We start from the raw sequence: 20755 nt of genomic DNA, 5'->3' as shown, positions 1-20755 counted from the left end.
ACACACACACACACACACACACGCACACACACACACGGTGAAGAGGACAATGTTTTTGCGTTCTGTGACCTTGAGTATGTTGCTGTTTTGAGTAGCGATCTCCCAGCATTTTGGGTTCAAATAATTGCATGTCAGTTATATGAGAAGTGATTATTCACAGTAAAACCTTTTATGCAAATTCCCATCAAAATGAATGCCAGCTGTGCCTTCATTCATTTCCTAGTCCACCTCCTTTAAAAATGATTGTGTGTCTGTGTGTGTGTGTGTGTGTGTGTGTGTGTGTGTGTGTGTGTGTTTGTTGAGGGGAATTCCTTTTGAAAAGGAAAATAAAAAGATTCAGGTTCTTGGTTCCAGTAACAGAGACCACAGTATACAGATGTTTTAAAGACAGGTAATTAAGAAACAGGGCGATGTGGCAAGTGAGAATACTTTTTTGGATCAAGATACAAGTTTCTTGAACAGAAGCTGCCATTAAAAAAGGAATAATTAGTGCAGCATATACAATATTGCATGATAACTATAAGAATCAATCAGAGAAGGTTGGAAAGGATTGGGAAGAGAGATTGAATTAGCAATTTGCAAAGAAACAATGAGAGTATATATGTATGTCTCCCAAATACGCAACAAAATCTAAAAGACTTAGGATTTTTGCTTGAAAATGTTTACACAGATATTTTTATACCCCAAGTAGACTCCAGAGAATTTTTTCTCAGGTAGACAGCAAATGTTGGAGGTGTGATGGGGAGGAAAGAGGTACTTGAGAACATGTTTTCTGGGTTGGGGGACTTTAAGAATTCCCTGTGGGATGCACTGTTGGAGATGCTGAGTGGGCAGATTGGTGTGACGAGGGAAATGATTTTTCTGAGCTATGATAAAGAATTGGAATTGCCTAGACACAGTAAGGCCTTGCTGTGTCTACTTATGGTGACTGCCAAAAAAGCAATTACTTGAAACTGGAAAATTTAAACCAACTATATTAGTAGTAGAGATTATAGTAACAGAGATAAGACAACTGGAACTGAGATCTTTCGAAAAGGGTAGGAGCAAACTACCTATGGAAAAAGGGAATTGTGGGAGCAATACATATGGGGAGGAATGAGGTTTAAAAAAAGGCAGGATTTTAATGAGCTATGTAATGTCTGACCGAAAATGATTGGGTAGATTATAAGTGATGTGTAATGTTTGCAACTAGGAGTGTGTCAGTATGGTTTGTGATGTAAAATGCTTGCAACTAAGATTGTGTCAGTGTGATTTGTTTTAATTTATATAAATGTATGATTGCTTATGTCATAAGTGATGGTTTAATAAAGATGTTTCTTGTTTAAAAAAAGGGAAAGATTTGAATAATTTATGCAACGTTGCTTAGGTTATATTATATGTAGCAATATTTGTGAAGTATAATGTTTATTAATCCCGTGGTCGAGTGACGTTAATGATATGCAGATAGGTGCGAGCATGAATGGGCGTGCCTTCATTGAAGATTGGGCATCAGGCTGGCAACTTGGCACCATAAAAATACACTGCCAATCATGAGCGGACCGGAGTTTCGCTGTGGCGACCCCTAACCGGGAAAAGCCGAAAGTCTTTTAATGTTTATTAATATTAATTTATTAATACAGTTTGATTACTTTTGTATTAATGTAAAATTGCCTATCTCACAAGTGATAATTAAATAAAGGTGTGTTTAAAAAAGACACAAGTTTCTTGAAAATATATTTTGTATATAGATGTCTAGAAATGGCCTTTGGGAGGCTTTCTTAATTTGGCTACAAACTTAATGAGCCTTCAACAGTGCTGAATTATTCTCATTATAGATGTTAGTGTGGCAGATGCAAGAATTATATACCAGAACAATTTTAGTATGGCTATTGGCCTTTCTGTCATATGTCTGTAAGTGAGACCATCTATATAATATTTGCAGTGGTCCTGAAACAGAAACATTGCCCCATAAGAAAACACACTTGTTTAGCTGAAATGCATTCATGGTCAAACAGCATGCAGGATGATTAAAGTGATAAAGCTTACCTTTCCAGCTAAATAAAGCATGTGTGTATCAACATCATAGAATGGAAAAAGAAGTCCCGACAGGCCATCAATTTCTTCTTCAATCACTGGCATAGACAGGTCTTCCTGTAAATAAAATTGCACTTAATCTTGTGAACAAATTAGACAGCATGAACATTCTTTAAAAATATTCTCACTTCTAGTGTTTGTGAGTAAGGACTGCAACAGTTGTAAAGAGCTCACAAATGAATTACAAGCAGAGAATTCAAGATTATAGGAGGTTACATGTTATCTTGTTGAGTGATGAGTATTGTGGGCAATGCTCTGATACAAAAATTCTAGTATGCTATTCTGCTGCCTGCAGTAAACCTTTTTTATCCTTTAAGATGTGCAGTTTTCTTTTCAGCAGCAACAAGCACTACATTATTTATGCAGAACTTTATAATGAAACTGACTGAAAGCATATCACAGGCATGCAACAGAATGTCACAGGAATGAAGGGAGAACTGTTAAAAGAATTGCTTTCTGATAACAAGAAAACAACTTCAGCCTGTGAATGTCCATCAACATATCCATCTTAGTTGACTGACTTCAACCCTGTAAAGCCCTAAAGCACACTGATATAGCTGTAGAATTTATTACATTGCGGTACACAAATTGGTTTAGGAATACATCCGTCCAAGAAACTCAGTTTGCTGTGAAATGCAATAATGAGTTTTAGATACATTTCAGAAATTCAGAACAAATCATTCTTAAAAAAAATATATGTTTTTTTGTTTGTATCAACTGCATCCTGGAGCCTCTCCTTGATCGTCTGTTGTGTCTTTCCTGATGCTTGTCCAACCTACCCTTTGAGAGTGGTGCTTCAAGCAGTAAACTCCTTATTGTCATCAGCTGGGGAAGTATGCAGAGAGGAGCTCTGGGCATCCTAGTATAACACCATCCTGACAGCTGTGGAGGCTTTTTGGTATGTCCTGCCAACTGTGTCACTACAGTTCCCAGTGTACAGCCCATGTGCACACACCCCTGCACTAGCATCATTAGTCTGCACCGATTACTGCTACTCATTGTCTGAAAACCCCGCCCTTCCTCTTGGCATAGGTGAGCTAGAAAACAGGCAGCACCACCCCTATCCCTCAGTTGACACATGAAGGATTGGGTTTGTTTAATGAACCTGAGTTACCTGGGTCCCAGGGCTCTGTCCCTGCCTGCCATGGGGCTAACAGGCAAAAAAAACAAACAAAAAAAAAAAACATTCTACTTGCAGGCAGCTTCAGAATTTGATTCTGAATTGTGACGAATCATTTAATTTCCTAGTTGTTCCCAGGTTTAATGTATTTAACAATATAAGAAGGATATTAAACCTGCACACATAGGTTCATAGGTTCATAGGTAGGTACTAGGCTATCGGCCCTGGGGCCTATACAAGCCCAGCCAAAAATGTACCCTGGCTTTTGCCACCCAAGAAAATTATTTTCCTGTGCCACTGTCGAGCAGAGCCACAGAGGTGATCCCCAGGGTGAATTTCCTATTTCCCATCCAATCATCAAGATTTTTCTTGAAGAGTGCTAATGAGGAGCTTTGTTTGATATAGATAGATAGTTTATTCCAGAGTATGGGAAGTCTCTGGGACAGGAATCTATCCCTCCGGCATGTTCTGTTTATTTTGGTGACATGGTTTAGGTCCCTAGAGCGTGTAGCTCGGAGGGATTGGGATTTCTTTAAGTGGAGCATGTCCAACAGCTCTGGGTTTGACATAGCTTTGTATGTTAGGCAGAGATCACCTCTGAGTAGGCGATATGCGACAGAGTAAAGCTGGAGTTTTTTGAGATGGTCTGCGTAGGGCATCTGTTTGAAGCCAGCAATCCTCTTTGTGAGGTATTTCTGCGGCCTTTCCAGTTGTTGTAGATGTCTTGTGAGGTACATACCAAAAGGGGCATTGTACTCTATAATGGGTCTAATGAGTGATGAGTAGAAGGGAACAATGACCTCTTTTTTTCTGGATGAGAAACCTTTTGTGATGAGGTGTGCCACATAGAAGGATTTCCTGACTACTGTGGCAATGTGATTATCAAAGGAGAGACTACTGCCCACCTGTGTCCCAAGGTCTCTTATCACACTTTCGGTGTTAAGTATACTACCGCCTATGTTGTAGTTCATGGGTACAGAGTTTTTACCAAAGGGGATGACAATGCACTTTTTGGCATTGAGCTTGGGGCCATGGCTTTGACACCAGGCATCTGTCTCAGTGAGGCCCTTTTGTAGGATGTCCACATCATTAGGAGTTTCAATTATGGCTCCTAGTTTGCAGTCATCTGCAAACTTCATTAGCCAAAGACCTTCTGTGTTAGCCTGTACTTCAGAGAAGTAGATACCAAACAGGAGAGGACCCAGGACTGAGCCCTGTGGTACTACACTTGTCACTGGTCTGAAGTCGGATTTGGAGTCTGCTACTTTCACAGTGTGGGTTCTGTCAGTGAGCCAGTTGGCAACCCATATTGTGACATAGGGATTTATACCTAGTTTAGTGAGCTTATCTATAATTCCAGAGTGGGGATGGTGTTGAAAGCCTTGGCAAGATCTGGATAGGCTGTGCGAACCACCTTACCCTTCTCTACGGCTTCGGTGACTGCTTCAAAGAAGTCTATCTGGTTTACGAGACATGATCTGCCTTTTACAAACCCGAACTGGGTGGGGTCCAGAGTTTGGAGATTACCAATGTCTTTGTTTATAAGTTCCATGATGATACGTTCCATGGCCTTGCAGACCAGGCTCGTCAGGCTAATGGGGTGGTAGTTCCCAGGGTCTGTGGTGGAGTGGAGTGGGATAACCGTTGTTGTGTGCCATTCAGCAGGCACAAAGCCTGAGGTGAGGCTATGATTGAACATGGTACTTAGGTAGGGTGCCAGTTCGTTCTGTAGTTCATGTAGAATGCAGCCTGGGATGTTGTCTGGTCCCATGGATGCTGTGTTCTTGGCTTTGGAGAGTGTATTTTTTACCTGTGCAGCAGTGATTACAGGAACTCTGAATTCTTCCGGTATAGAGATGGGCTCTTTAGGGGGTGATAGGGGGGTAAAGTTAGCACTGAACCTATCTGCCAGGATGTTGGCAATATCAGTTGGGTCTGTATATTTAGTGCCATTGTGCTGTAACTCAGAACAGATCTGAGTGTTGTCATTGAGATTCTTGACATAGCTATAGAATGCTTTGTGGCTGTCTTTAGAATCAGTGGTGATTTTGTTTTCATAACTAGCTTTAGAGGATTTTATCAGGGATCGCAGCTTCTTACTGAGGCTGACCAGGGAGCTCCTCCACTCTCTTTTGCAACAGTTTCTTCCTTCTGTTGTACAGTTTGTTTATGGCAGGGGACCACCAGATTGGCTTCCTTTTTTGGAGGATAGAATCTTGGTTCTGTTTGGGATAGAACGATCCATGCACTCATGTAAGTGCTTATAAAGTGCAATTGTGTAGGATTCAGTAGTCGTAACTGTATTGTCCATCTGCATGGGTGTCATAAAGTTCACCACTTCTGTCTTAAGAAGTATGAAGTTGGCTTTGGAGAAATTTTTTACCATGGTTTCCTTAATGAGGGGTGGGGGCAGGATGTGGATATCTAGGGTAATTAGCTTATGGTCGGATCGGACCAATGAGGCGTTGACTTCAGGTGTGGAGCACTGGTCACTCATGTTGGTAATGACTAGATCTAGGATATTGTTGCCAAAAGTCAAAATCACAAAGTGATCAACAGCAAAATTACTCAAATCATGTTTGGTAGACGTAGACACAGCAGATGAAACAGAACTTTTATCTCCCTCAGATGCATGTGTATGCATGTATGTAGGTATGGTGTGATAACCTCTCACAATTCAGTAACAGGTGATCCTCACACGTACACTGCATGCAGACAGTCTGTACAGATTCTTAGTTATACCACTTCAAAAATGACAGACATTTGATTCAGCCACTGATTAGCTCCCATTCTCAGAGCTGTCCCTTCCACATTTCAGCACAAGAGCTCCAAGTCTGCTATACGTATGCAGCTGGTGTGAACAAATTTTATGCCAACACTGAAAGGATCACTGACTTTGTACAGCTTATGAGGTTCACATACCTTTAAATCAAGATCTGTTAAGGGATACTCAGTGTCATGCATTTTTTCAGGCTATTCATGGTCAGGCAATCTGACAGAGGTAGTAATGCTTTGCTAATGCCAGTGGAAATGTAGCGAAGGGAACACAATAAACACACTGGCTTCACTTGTTATAGTAGCCCCTTCTAGAATGGTCTGCACGTATGGTTTGAATGGATGACACTGATCATGATGTTACTCATTTTGAACACTTTCATCCCGTTTTTTCAACAGCCTTTTATAACTGGTCATTTGTGGCTGCATAGATTATTATTCCACTCACTCAAAGCTGCTGGTGAGGGGGAACCTTATATCACTGGTATATCACTATAGATTATATAGTTATATTTGTGTGATCCTCAGGAACAACACACATCCAGATGTGAATTCTAAGACTGTGGAGAAAAATACCTTTTTTACTTTAGTAAATAATGAAGTGCATACAACTCTTTAAAGCTTTACAGGAGGTAAGAAACTCTTTAACCAACTCAATAATTAAAAACATAAACAGCCAATACTTACGTAGAATAAAGCCTAGACAGTACTAGTTATTATTGTTTATTTATTTATTGACATTAGTATACCAGGAAAGTCTGACTGGGTACAGATGTCCTTTTTCAGTAGAGGTCTGGCGACAAAAGCTCCAGGGTAACAATTTAATGCAATCAGTATTAACAATAACACATTTTATAATGCAGTTTCAGTGAATACTTGGAATATTAGTCAGTATAATAAAATCTGTATTGATGTTTACACATTAAGATATAAGCATTGTATTGAGAATTTACAGATAGAAGAGTGGTGTATAAGATAAGTAGGAGTAATTTAAGAAATGCAATAGAGTGAGGTATTAGAGGAGATAAGAATGTTTAAGTGTTAAAAGAGAAGTAGAGATGCAATAATAACTTGGCTGTGCTAAATTAGAAATAGGTAGAGTAGTTTATGTACTGCAGTAAAGTATTAGAAGGGGATATGCAGGCTAAGTGATTTACTGCTTTGAAGGGAGGTATAAGAAGGTGAATGAAGGTATGCTAGGAGAAGCTATGTCCTAGATGAGGAGCAGGGACCTAGCCAGCAGGCGCAGATGAAGTGTTTTAGTAACGTTTTGAAAAGATAAAGATTATGAGACAGACCTGACTGATATAAGAATTTTATTCCAAGTTCCAGCTAAATGATTGGAACAGAGATTGACCCCAGTAGCCCTTTCTGGTTTGTAGATGGTAAGCAGCTGTTTATCGTTTGAACAAAAGGAATGGTTTTGTAGATAGTAATGGAGTATGGGATTAATTGTTGACCAGGTAAATGGGGTATAGATGATATTGTGGGTTAAGATGGGCTGGGTATAAGACAGGTGGTGAGGAAGTTTCAGCTAGTAGTGTTTTTAGTGCTAAACAGTGGTGGGTCTGGTAAGGTTGTTTGCAAACAAATCTGGCAACTTTGTTGAAGCATTGTACAAGTTTAGAACTGAGGCTTGTAGGCTGGTCATATGGGAGACAGGGTAAGAAGTAAGTGGTAGCTACGTAGAATTACCTTGGGAGACTTTGTAAGCAATTGCTTTACTCAGTGAAGGGTACCTAGTTTTTGATGGCTGAATTGGCAGCCTTGTAGTAATTTAATTCATACATAGCTTTCCTGTAACTAAGAATAGTTTCCTACAGGTGTTCTTTTTTATATTTATTCAGCAGTCATGTTGGTGTCTTTTTTATTTTAATTTACTCTTTTGATAACTGGTAAATGACCTGGTCAAAATCTTTGTACAGAATACTAAGAGAAAATATACAATAACTCCATAAAATTAAGCAAAACAATAACAACTGAATAAGTAATAAGCAAGAAAACAATGGAAACAGCATTCACAGTTTAGGATAAGACTACGGAGCAAATCTAACCATCAAATCAGTAGTAGATTATGTTGACCAGACCAGTGAAATTCCCCTAATCATGAAACTAAACTGCTAAAATTAAAAGCACCAAAAGTTTTCAAAATGAAAACAGCCTTACCTGCTAAAAGTAAGTCTGCTTTCATCAAAGCTGCAATCAATCAATAAATGCTTTTGGGGGAAAACACCCTGCACACAGGTGCTGACCCTTTATATGATCCCGCTTAATATAATTAGATCCAAGGTCGCTGAACCTTGGTGTAAATGAACAAACCATCTGTTTTGGCAGTTGGAAAGGGCACATAAGTTAGAATGGTCATGAACCTTCTGCAGACTGCATTCACCGAATTATATTGTGCTCAGTAATGTTTCTCTAATGAGCCTGTAATGAAAGCAGAACCGCAGTTTAACAGAATGACATCCTTCCCATTATATGTTTATATGTGTTACCTAACTGATTTCACAATTATATTTAGTTCTTTAAGTAAGCAGTTATTCCAGCCTGACCTTGAAATCCATTAGTCCAGAGACTTTCTTGATCTTAAGAGTACAGAAAATTCCACTGGGAAGGATGAGAAGATTGTGTTGCTTACGTATGCATCCTACAGATGGCTACTGTATATGGTTATATGAGAAGGGCACAGTCATGTAGTAATCAAGTTAATAAACTAATTTGTAAGCAAGCAGTCCATTAGCTATGTCAGCTCTCTGTTTTAATGAAAGTCAGCATCTTCCTTTCAGAAATGCTTTTGCCTGCAAGCAAAGAAGACAGACACGCACATAATTCTGTAGGATTTGTAGTAGTGAAGAATCCCACTGGGCTGTCCTCTGTGGGACAAATGTGTTGCATGGTTTACCTCAGACTGCAGAATGTATAATTAAAATAAATAAAACCCTCACTGAGTAGGCTGCACCGCGAAACACGTTTGGCTGCACAGACATGTGAATATTACAGGAGTGAGTCACGTCTGACACACTTCTGAGTGTCAAGCTACACAGCACATTTGCAAAAGTTGCATATCTCTCCCATTGAATGTACAGTAATACCCATATTTAAGGTCTCTATTCCTGCTCAACATAACATAGTGTTCACTGCAGAGCCTTTCCTTTTTTATAATAAATATGATAATGCACTGTCCAGGTTCCAACTTATTCTGATATGTATTGTAAAGCGTGTTGTCCATATTTCTTCCCACATATTCTATGAAGATATGTTGTAATGCTCATTTCTCAGGGGCACACCACTCCCTTCCTTAGAAAAATGTCAGGATGCTTGTTACTAAGCAGCAATCCCTTTTCGTATCCATATCATGCAGTGTAGGGCTTTGAATGACATTACTATCCTTGCTTGAAAGAGGATTAAAACACTGGTTTATGAAAAGGCTGCTTAAATCACTCATTCTATAAAACAAAGCAATGAATGTCATCCTTACAAAGGACCTTTTACTGATAACATTGCTGTTTATACCTTTTTGATGGTATTTACACAAAGCAGTTACATTTGTTTGTCTTATACTTTTTAACTTGTTTTTTTTTTCAGAAAAATGCTTTGGAATGTAATCGTGTGTGTAAGCTGCTAAAGGTGTGATGTTCCACAGCTCAGAGGTGTCACTGAGTTACACAGTTAATTTAATTAAAATGTACATGCTGCTGCAGTGCCATGGTAGTCTAATGTGATACAAAAGCTGCACACACATATCCAGATGCAGCAGAGGCAGGACAACCAGATATGTTTCTGAGTAAGGGGTTAGGTTTGAATATGAAAAGTGCCTATGTGTGGTGCACAAACTCTACTGCTTTTGTAGTAGTGAACAAACAAGGACATTGTGCCCTTATAGGAAGGAGGAGCATTTATTTGCTGAAGCAAAATAGCTGAGCTATATGGTGTATTCTGTGGCCATGTAGCCTGGTGAAGCACTTCAAATCCCTGCCCTCTATTTCATGAGGGCAGGTGCTGAAAAGCATGGCAGGATGCCCATTGGCCTCCTACAGTTTATCTTTTATAACTGCAAAAAAAAAAAAAAAAAATATGAACAAGCACAGGAATCTGTCTAGTTCCAACCTCACCACCACGAGTGTTGAGGAAAAATAAAAAAACAGAGAAACTAGTGGTCTTAAAACTTCATTGATGAGCTCAGTCACAATAACTTCCAATTAGCATATAACCCAGGTAGTGTTCCAATGTGCACAAAAAGTATTTCGGCTTTTTCCGTTTAGGAGTCGACACAGCAGAACTCCGGTTCGCTAATGATTGGCAGTGGACTTTTACAGTGCCAAGTTGCCAGCCCGATGCCCAACCTTCAAAGAAGGCACACCCATTCACACACGCACCTACCTGCATGTCCTTAAATGTCACTCGAACGTGGAGAGGACATACAAACTCCACACAGAAGGCGCTTCTGCCTAGAATCGAATGGGAGAACCTCTTGCTGTGATGCAACAATGCTAACCGCTGCACCACTGCAGCATCACAGTGTTTCAAAGCAACAACCCTTTGTCACAGACAGTGTTCCAAAGCAACAAGCCTTTATTTGCACAGACAGTGTTCCAAAACAACAAGTCTTTATTTGTCACTCAGTGTTCCAAAGAAACAAGCTTTTATTAGTGTTCCAAAGCAACACAAGATGAATAAAGGCTTATTGCTTTGGAACACCACCTGGGTTTCATGATTTTTGGAAATTATTGTGACTGAACTCATTAACGAAGTTTTAAGGCCAGTAGTTTCTCAGTTTTTATCATTTACATTTGCACTTTTAAAATTCCTGAAAGGCTGATATGCCAATTTATGCAATGTAACCCTTATGCTTAAGAATATTTTTTTTCATGCTACCAAAGTTACACCATGCAAAGTGGAATAACATCTTTACTACTCTTATAATTTTATTGAATCCAGCCCTTATCAGTGGTGCAATAGAGGACACTGATATTAAGTAGTGATCCTACTTCAGCTGTCCAGGGAATACACCGTTGCCTAACATTCCATCATAGCTACATTTCCCTCACTCTCTTCCCTTTCCTTTCCTACGTACCTCTTCACTTCTCCTTGCCAGTATTTCCTTATTTTCTTCTACATCTTTATCCTGACTTCTTCTCTCTCCATTTCTTTAATATTTCCTGCATTATTTTCTGGCTTTTCAACATAGTTTACATGTATTGTTACTTATTGCATATATTAGTCTATTAGGCACTGTGTGTTGTATATGTACTTGTGGTGTGTGTGTGTGTGTGTGTGTGTGTGTGCATATATATATATTTACATACACACACACACACACACACACACACACACACACACACACACATATATACACACACACACAGACACACGCAAATATATATATATATATATATATATATATATATATATATATACACATACATACACATGCACACAATATATATATATATATATATATATATATATATATATATATATATATATATATATATATATATATACATAAATAAATAGAAACAAGGTTTACTACCACAGTCTTGAAACCCAGAATCCTGTGACCATAATATAGAAAGAGTAAAATGTTGAAGAACACAATGTCAAAACTACTGAATCCATCTACTAATATGAACTTAGGTACAAGTACTATCACTGGTCCTGTGGGGGGAACAAATGCAGGAGTTCGATAGTGTGGTCTTCAGTGTTTTAGTCTTTCAATATTATGGTCTCAGGATTCAAGACTGTGGGCTTCAAGATTCTGATAGTAATCCTCATGTGCATACATGCACACACACAAGCGTGCGAGTGCTTATGAACGTCCATATGTAGTTTCTTCATACTGAATCGGTTTGGAGAAAGGTGTGTTTATTCTATTACGTTACCTCATATTGCTTTGTTATCTCTAGACAGATTTATGATATGTCTATTTGAGCCTGAGAATGTACTTCTTTTATTCTCCAAATGGCTCAGAATGCGTTGTAAAGCTGTGAGCTGCCATTGTCTTTGCTACTTTTACATACTGTACTTATCATCACTGCCTGTATAATTATTCATATTTATTGGCATGCTTTAAGTTAATTATTCAGTCTTGTTTTGTGTGGAGCTATCTTTCACTGGATATTTACTGAAACTGGCCTATTCCTACCTAATTTTCTGATTTCATCTTTTGTGTGAATGGAGCTTTCTGTCACTGGGTATCTACCAAAACTGAACTATTCCCAGCTTAATTTCTTAGCATCTTGTGCTGTTCGTCATTTGGTCACTGCTGCAGCACTTTCCACACACCCAAACTACTAGTCAGCTTGAACTGCCCTGACTAAAAATCAGGTTTTGGCACCAAGCCCTTCAGAGCTTTCATGCCAGCAGAGAGCGGGAGGCTACAGCCCTGACAGGACAATGTAGAAGCATAGCTGGCTCAATCAGTAACCTGGGCTGGTACTACAGGCCAGCATCCCCACCCTCTCAGCTCTTAAGTGAAGACAGAAAAAAAAAACACTTACCTTTATTAATCAGATCACCACACTGTGCAAACATATCCAGGACTCCCCCAGCTAGCTCTTCCATTGAAGGACCAAAAAAAAAAAAAAAAAATCCACACCCTCCATACCTTTCAACTGTCCAGATATTTGGCCCATATTTTTTTTTCAAACACCTTTATTGAATTATCACTTGTGACATAGGCAAATTTACGTGCATATAAAAGTAATAAAACTATATTAACATAAACATTATACTCCACATATATTGCTATACATCATCCAACCTAAGCAATATTACATAAATTATTCAATTCCTGCTTTTTTCAACAAGAAACATCTTCATTAAACCATCACTTACTACATAGGCAATCATACATTTGTATAAATGAAAATAAACCACACCAGTACAATCCTAGTCGCAAGCATTTTATATCACAAACCACAATGACACACTCCCAGTTGCAAGTATTATACATCACTTATAATCTACCCAATCTTTCTTACTCAAATATTACATAGCTCATTTAAGTCCTGGTGCCTTTTAGGCCTTATTCCTCCCTTGCATGTATTGTTCCCACAATTCCCAATTTTTCCTGTGCAGTTTGCTCCTGCCTGTTTCTAAAGATCTCAGTTCCACTTGTTTTATCTTTGTTACTATATCTGGTTTTGATTTTGATTTCCATTTTCTAGTAATTGCTTTTTTGGTAGCCACCATTAATAGACACAGCAAGGCCTTACCATGTCTAGGCAATTCCAATTTTGTATCATAGCTCAGAAAAAACATCTCCCTCATTAGACCAATCTGCCCACCCAGCATCTCCAATAGTGCATCCTGCACGGAATTCTTAAAGTCTGCCAACTCACCACACTCCAAGAAAATATGTTCCCAATTATCTCTTTCTTCCTCTTCACACCTTCAACACTTAATGTCTACCTGAGGAAAAACTCTGGAGTCTACTTGGGGTATAAAAATATCTATGTAAACATTTCCAGGCAAAATTCCTAAATCTTCTAGATGTTGTTGCATATTTGGGAAATATACATATATCCTACCATTGTTTCTTTGTGAATTGCTTATCAAGTCTCTCTTCCCAATCCTTTCTAACTATCTCTGATTGATTCTTATAGTTATTGTGCGATATTTTGCATGATGTACTAATTATTCCTTTTTTAATGGCAGCTTCTGTTCTAGATTGCACTAAAACCTCTACCAGTGCTGGTCTTTTGTTTAGGATCCCTTATTTCTTTCTCTTTGCCTACACTCTGATATCAGTCTCTGACAGGGAAGGAAATCTCTAACCTGCAGTCCAAATAAATTATTGGCATCTTACCATTCTATCATCTTTCCCTCTCTAGTTATTTGCTCCTAATACCTTGGTTCCTTTGCCAGTTTTTGCCAATAAATTTCAGCCCCCTCATTGTCTGTATCCCTAATTGTAGTCATCCCTATCAGCAGAATCTCCTTTCTCCATTCCTGTGTTGATTTAGCTCTTATAATACTTCCTGCTATGTTATGGCTAGACTATTCTGCATGATTATTGTTATTTTCCTTAAAGGCGTGCATCCAAAATCCCAGTCTCTCCTTGTTTCTTGAGCTTCCCCCATGTTTCATCATCATCCTTTCCACTTTGAATTATAGTTTTCTCCTTGTGCATTGGAGTCTTACCTGTGTAGCTCTGAAATACCCCTTCAAATTGGGTAATCCCAATCTGCCCTGTTCCACTGGAAGAATCTATTTATCCCACATGATTCTTGACATCTTCCCCTCCCAGCAAAAGTCTTTCAGTTCTTTAGTATTTACTACCTACAACATCTCCTCTGGTTGATAAAATATGCCTGACTTGTGTATAAGACTAAAAGAGCTAAAAACATTTTGACTGCTTGTATCTTACTATCCATATCCATGAAGTAACGTTGCCATTTTCTCAATTTTTATATTATTTTTTGTTTAGTCTCGTCCCACATATCCTTAGCTGCCACACTAGAATAATGTTTTACCCATACTCCTAAATATTTGATTTTATCATGTCCCCCTTAAATATTGGTATTCCTGAACCAGTTCATATGTGGGTGCATATTTTACCACTATTACCTTTGTTTTAGCTTCATTAATTTCGTATCCTGAAAAGATATAAAGCTGTCTCAAAATGTTCCACAGCACTGTAATATCCTTTTCTGGTTTTGTTAGGTACAAAATAATATCATCTGCAAATAAAGGCAGCTTTTCTTGACTACCATATCAATTATATCCTTGAATTTCTGAGTCCCTTATTTTATTTGCCAATAGTTCTAAATATAATGTAAATAATAAAAGGGAAAGAGGACACCCCTGCCTGGTTGTGGTCTGTATTAAATTCTCGAAAGCCAACAATGCTGAATCTGACATTGTCGACACGAGAATAGCGAAACTGCAGAACATCGAACAAGTAAATGGAAATCTCAGTAAGGGGAGATTTCCATTTACTTCAATGTAGTGCGGTCTCTGAGTTGGTATATTTAAGTAGCGGGAGGAGTGGGGGGTGCAGGGGGGCTTTCCCCTCTGCCTACACTGTTTAGTTTTTTTTTTGTTGTTTTTATTTTTTTTCTGAACATTCAGTGTTTCAACAGTTTGATTACTAAAGGTTGAACTTTAGTGATTTGAACTGTTAAATATTCAATGTTCTAATATAGACCCCCTGGTTTCTCTGCTGAAGCAGAAATTATCAGATAGGACTTCTCCCACTTTAATTTTCACCTCTGATCCCTCATATATTCTCCTAATCAACCTTATAATTTTTTCAGGGAATGCAAATGCTTCCATTGCCCTGCTTATAAAGTACCAGCTTATTCTATCAAATGCTTTCTCTGCATCAAGACCCACCAACAACAATGATATTTTCTTACATTCTGCTTCCCTATGGATCATCAGTGTTTTGTTAATGTTGTCAAATGTTTCCCTCCCCTCCACAAAACCACACTGATCCATATCTATCGGTTTTGGCATTACTTTTGCCATTCTTTTAGCTATTATAGACATGCATACTTTATAATCATGGTTTAGTATTAAAATCGGTCTTATGAAGCTGGATCTGATGAATCTTTACCCTATTTAGGTATTACAGCTACCACTGCTTTCTTCCAGGATGGTCGTACTTCTCCTCCTCTTAAGATAGTGTTAAAACAAAACCTTCCAGATTTTTATCATTTTTTTTCTTCCTAGCTTCCAAACTTCCACAGGAATACCATATCTTCCTGGGGACTTTCCAGTAGATTGGTTATACATCACAATTTTTATCACATTTCCTCCTGTCGTAACTGTTAGTAACTTGAGCTTCATCTACCTCTAATCTTGGCATATTTAATTATTGCATAAACATTTCCATTTGTATCTTTTCTTGATTTTCATATTTCTCTGCTTTATAGAAACTCTCATAGAATTTCCGAATTTTCTAATACCTCTACAGGATCTCTTGTTACCTTCTTTGTTATATGCTCCCTAAGTTTGGTGACAGCCCTTTCTACTTTCTATTGCCTGAGTTGTTGTGCTAAAAGTTTTTGTGCTCTAGTGTTATTATTAAAAACAGTTGCTTAACAGCAATCTTTCTAAGCTCGTGTGCATTATTGAGGTAATCCCTTATTTTCTGCCTAGCATTCTGCAGTTGATCCTCTTCTTGTTCTTTGAGATTCCCCTGTTCTGTAATACTTTCACATTTGTCAGTTCCTCTAAATAATTCTTGACCATAGCTCCCTTTCTTTTATTTACACCCAATTTTTAAACTCCACCTTAATTTTATCCCTCTCCTAGCTATATTTTCGTAAGATATGTCTAGCCTCTCTAGCAGCTGCTGAATAATCTCCACTACCCATTCCTTAAATTCCGCTCTTTTCAACAGATAGGTGGGAAAGTGCTAATGTCTCATTTTTATTTCATTACCCTGCATTTTTATTTTAGCTGTTATTGGTGCATGGTCTGAAATAGTAATTGGGTGCATATCAAGACCTTCAATTAAATGCACATGTTCCTGTGAAATGTAAATTCTGTGTAGCCTAGCCCAGTTTTTATATCTTGGGAAATAATATGTAAATTCACTGTGAACTCCTATTACTGAATTCACATCTTCCATGCCAAATATTTTTTATACATTTCTTCAAACTCTACCCTCCTTTGTTATATTTTCCCTTCTGCCCCCACCATCTTCACTGCTGCAAATCAAGTTCTAGTCCATACTTGTAAGTAGTATTCCTTGCTGAAAACTGATTAATTCTCCCATAATTTTCTTAAGCTCCATTACAGCAGTTTTAGTTGGAATGTAAATACATGTCAGTGTAATCCTCCTCCCTTGCTAGCAGTCCCTTAGCACTACAAATCTGTTATTATAATCTTTTTTATCTTTTTCTGTCACTATTGGAGCTCCTCTTGTAATCAGTATAAGTACTTTTCTTTTCCTTTGTCCCAGACATTCCACTGAATAACCATCCTGAAAACCTTTCTTTATCAAAGTCATATGTTCAGTTCTTTCTGACTGTGGGCCGGATTCACGAAGGCTTGCACGGAGTCTAAGAGTAGAGTAAGACTCCATGCAGCCAACATGTCTGCCGAGCGATCCAGGAACAGCCGGCAGGGGTGTGTAAGAGAGCTTCTAAAACTCCTCTTACACGGACAGGACTAGGATATGCAAATTACCTCATTTGCTGCTGAAAGATATGCAAATGAGGTAAATTTGTGATTCAGGAAACCCTAACCTGTCCGAGTAAGAGTAGTGTTATTTGCAGAAATGTACTCCGTTGACAACTGAGTACAGTTCTGCAAATACCAAAACGGAGCCATGACAGCTCCAAAAAAAGGATGCATCCAGTCGAGGAAGCATGCCAATGGTCAAAAATACAGCCATTGGCAATGTCCACCAATGCAAATTTAAAATAAAATAATTTTTTTTTATCCCGATCGCCGATGTTTAAGGGTAGCGCAGCGCCACACAAATGCAGTGCGTTCTAAAAACTAGAAAACCAATAATTAAAATCCAGAAATGTGGATTTTACAGTAACCCCTAATATACAATGCATGGGAAGGCAGTCCAAAGACAACATGGCTACCGAGTAGAGGTTGCTAAGGGGGGAAGCTCAGTCTAAGAGATGTAATCAAGCATTAGTAGGCAATCCTATGCAAATGAGGGTAAGGATAGTGAATCACAATTTTACATAGCAAAAGAGCACAGTCAGTGGAGTGTAGGAGTAGGATAAGGGGTGTAACAGAGTAGAAGATAGGTGACATCATAAGGGGGGTATGTCTGAGAGACGTGAAGCTCATTGGAGTAGAGTGGCATGTGCCTGCTGTCAGATACTAATCACTGGAAGAGGTGTGTCAACAGGTACCCTAGCTAAAGGCAAGAAATTGAAGGTGTATGCCGTGAACAACACCAAAGTTTCTTGTAGAAATGCCTGCAACGTGTATGCGTGCGTGTGCATACCTGTAAAACTGAGTAAGCCTGTGTGTGTGCATGTGCGGCTGTGTGCGTGAGTTTAAGCCGGAGTAAGCAAGTGTAAGGATGTTGAAACCCGTGTAAGCACGTTTGCGCCTATGTGCGCATGTTAGCAAGAATAAGCAAGTTGTAGCTTGTGTAAGCATGTGCGCACGTGTGTGAGCTGGTGTGCGTGTGTTTGCGCTTGTGTGCATGGCGCTGCCCCCCTGAGGAAACAGAAAGGGAAAAGGAAGCACAACAAATAGTAGGAAGTTAACCAGGGAGCACTAGCAGAGCTAGCAGGTGAAAACAATCAGAATCAGGCAATTACACAGGCAGTACACTAGCCCAGCCCAGCCCAGCACTTAAAACTCAGCAAACAACTTTCCACTATGTTTTTCTCAGAGACACTGCAACACTGCAGTAAGCTAATAGAAGTGAAAACTGAAAAAGCTTTACTGAGACAAAGAAATGTTAGGGGCTGCCATTGCTGTTATAAGGCGACATATGCAACATGCTGAGGGTGGTGACAATGCGAATGCTGCTGAGCAACCCACAGTGAGGAGACGGAGAAGAGTGTACAGGCCCAGGGTAACCTACCAGGGGCTACATGAGCTGGAGACAGTGGAGCGCTATAGAGTGGACAGAGACCTCATGCAGCAAATAATTGAGCTGTGCAGGCCACGCCTCACACACAGAACCAACAGAGGGGAACCCATCCCAGTGGAAACCAAGGTATGTGTTGGCCTAAGAATACTAGCAACAGGTACCTTCCAGAGACAAACTGGCGATATGATGGGGATTTCACAGGCATCAGCATCCAGGGTACTGCACCAGTTCCTGAATGCCATGTCAGCACATGTCGGTGATCATGTATATTTCCCCAATTCCCATGAGGTATTGGCCAGCAATATGCATCTCTTCCAGCAAATAGCGGAATACCCTGAGGTAGTGGGTGCAATAGACTGCACGCACATTCGCATCAAAGCACCAGCTGGTGAGCGGGGTAGGGTCTACTATAACCACAAGGGTTACCCCTCCATCAACTGCCAGGTCGTGTGTGATGCCCAGGGCATAATAATGAATGTGTGTGCTGGCTGCCCTGGAAGCTACCATGACTCCCATATCTGGCATCTGACACAGCTGTACCAGACATTTGCCAATGGGGACATCCCTCATGGTCACCTAGTGGGGGATGCTGGATATGCACTTGAGCCGTGGCTGATGACACCCATCAGAAATGCACACACACCTGAACAGGAACGCCAAAATGAGGCACATGCACAAACACAAAATGTAATAGAGCGTGTGTTTGGGCTGCTCAAGTCACGGTTCCGGTGCCTGGACACATCTGGTGGAGCCTTGCAGTACTCAACAACTACATGTACCCAAATAGTCATGGTATGTGCTATGCTACATAATATGATCCTGCGAAAACAGCTGCAGCAGGACCAGCATAGGCCTGGGCCAAACAGCCCCCCACCATTGTCAAGGCCATCGCAGGCAGAACGTGACTCGGAGGAGGAACAACCTGAGCCTGCCCCAGTAGGCAGAAGGAGGTGTGCCCAGTATGCCTTGGCCTTGGCAAAGAGGCAACGCATAGCATATACACTGGCTCAGTAGGAACCCTGGAAATGATTCCTCTCTCCGACTCGCACATATAGTAAAAGGGATGCCTAACTTGACACTACCTGTTAGCAAACATGTATAGGGAGTGCAAAATGTGCATCCGACATAGGCAGCCCTGCAACACCACCTGAGGCATGATTGCTATGTTAAGCAATATAAAGCAGTGCTAAACAGCTCTCACCACTATTTAGTATATGTAAACAAAATTGCACACACTAAGTAGCACAACTTCAGGTAATGTTGAGCAATATTGGGCACTGTTCAGCAATGTTGTTTAACATTGAGCAATGTTGTGCAAGTCTGGTCAAATCTGGCCATAGTTCAGCAAAAGCAGGTAAACATGGTCATATTTGCTTCACTGTTCCTGAAGCAGTCTGTTCTGCCATGTATGAAAATATGAAGCAGTGACAGTCCTCGAACCCAGGATACAGTGCAATATAGTCATAGTACAGAACCACTAAACCATGACAGTATGTCAATGGTCAGCTTGTATGAAAAAATGTTGATAAGTCTATGCAAAGTATCTCATGGAAACCTTGCAGGCGTAGCATAATCCCTGTCGAGTTAAGACACAAAGGTGAGGCCTGCAGTAAGAATAGAACCTTATATTCAACACACATATAGTATAAATGTTAATATTGGTAATGTTCATACACATCAACAAATGTAGTGCACCTCAGACAGCAACATACTGCAAGGTCACACTGGGCATGCTCACACACTTGAATATATGAGACAAATGTCAGGCAACAAAACACTGAAAGGCCGAACTGGGCATGCTCACACACTTGGGGCATGTCTGAGTACAGCAGTGGGCCACACATATCCGTCAGTTGCATGTGTTAACCCAGGAACCTCGCACTATTCACCAATCTGCCTTGTGCACACAGTTATATGACAACAGACACATATATAATTTAGTGAAACCCTGTCATAATCAGATATGTTATGTAGATACTTAGGTTGTTCATAGAAATTGGGAAAGCAAAGAAGAAACAAAACCTGCAATCAGTACCATCAATGAACAATGTGCATCCTGAACATTATCATAGGTTCAGAGGTTGATACTAGGCTATCTGCCCTAGGGCATGTATAAGCCTAGCCACAGTGTGTTTGGCTTTCGCAACCCTGCTAGATTAGTAGATTGTGCCTGTGAATAGTAGGTCAGACAAGATATCCCACATATGTTAATTTTATTGTGCCTCTGTCTAGCAGGGACCCAGAACATATCCCAGGGCTAA

At 39.6% G+C, this 20755-nt stretch overlaps 1 protein-coding gene across 4 annotated transcripts in view; it reads right to left on the bottom strand.

Moving 5' to 3' along the window:
• CORO2B (coronin 2B) overlaps positions 1 to 20755 on the bottom strand; it is a 1242233-nt gene that overhangs the window by 225030 nt on the left and 996448 nt on the right. For all 4 annotated transcript variants that reach the window (XM_044077673.1, XM_044077669.1, XM_044077671.1 and 1 more), the window contains exon 8: positions 2026 to 2130. In XM_044077673.1, the coding sequence (XP_043933608.1) occupies positions 2026 to 2130 (105 nt within the window). The remainder of the gene's footprint in view (positions 1 to 2025; positions 2131 to 20755) is intronic.

This window comes from Protopterus annectens, chromosome 7.part0 (assembly GCF_019279795.1).
Source record: "Protopterus annectens isolate FY-2018-M chromosome 7.part0, PAN1.0, whole genome shotgun sequence".
Classification (NCBI taxonomy): domain Eukaryota; kingdom Metazoa; phylum Chordata; order Ceratodontiformes; family Protopteridae; genus Protopterus; species Protopterus annectens.
The sequence above is the reverse complement of the archived record's forward strand: the minus strand, read 5'-3'. Positions and strand labels throughout refer to the sequence as shown.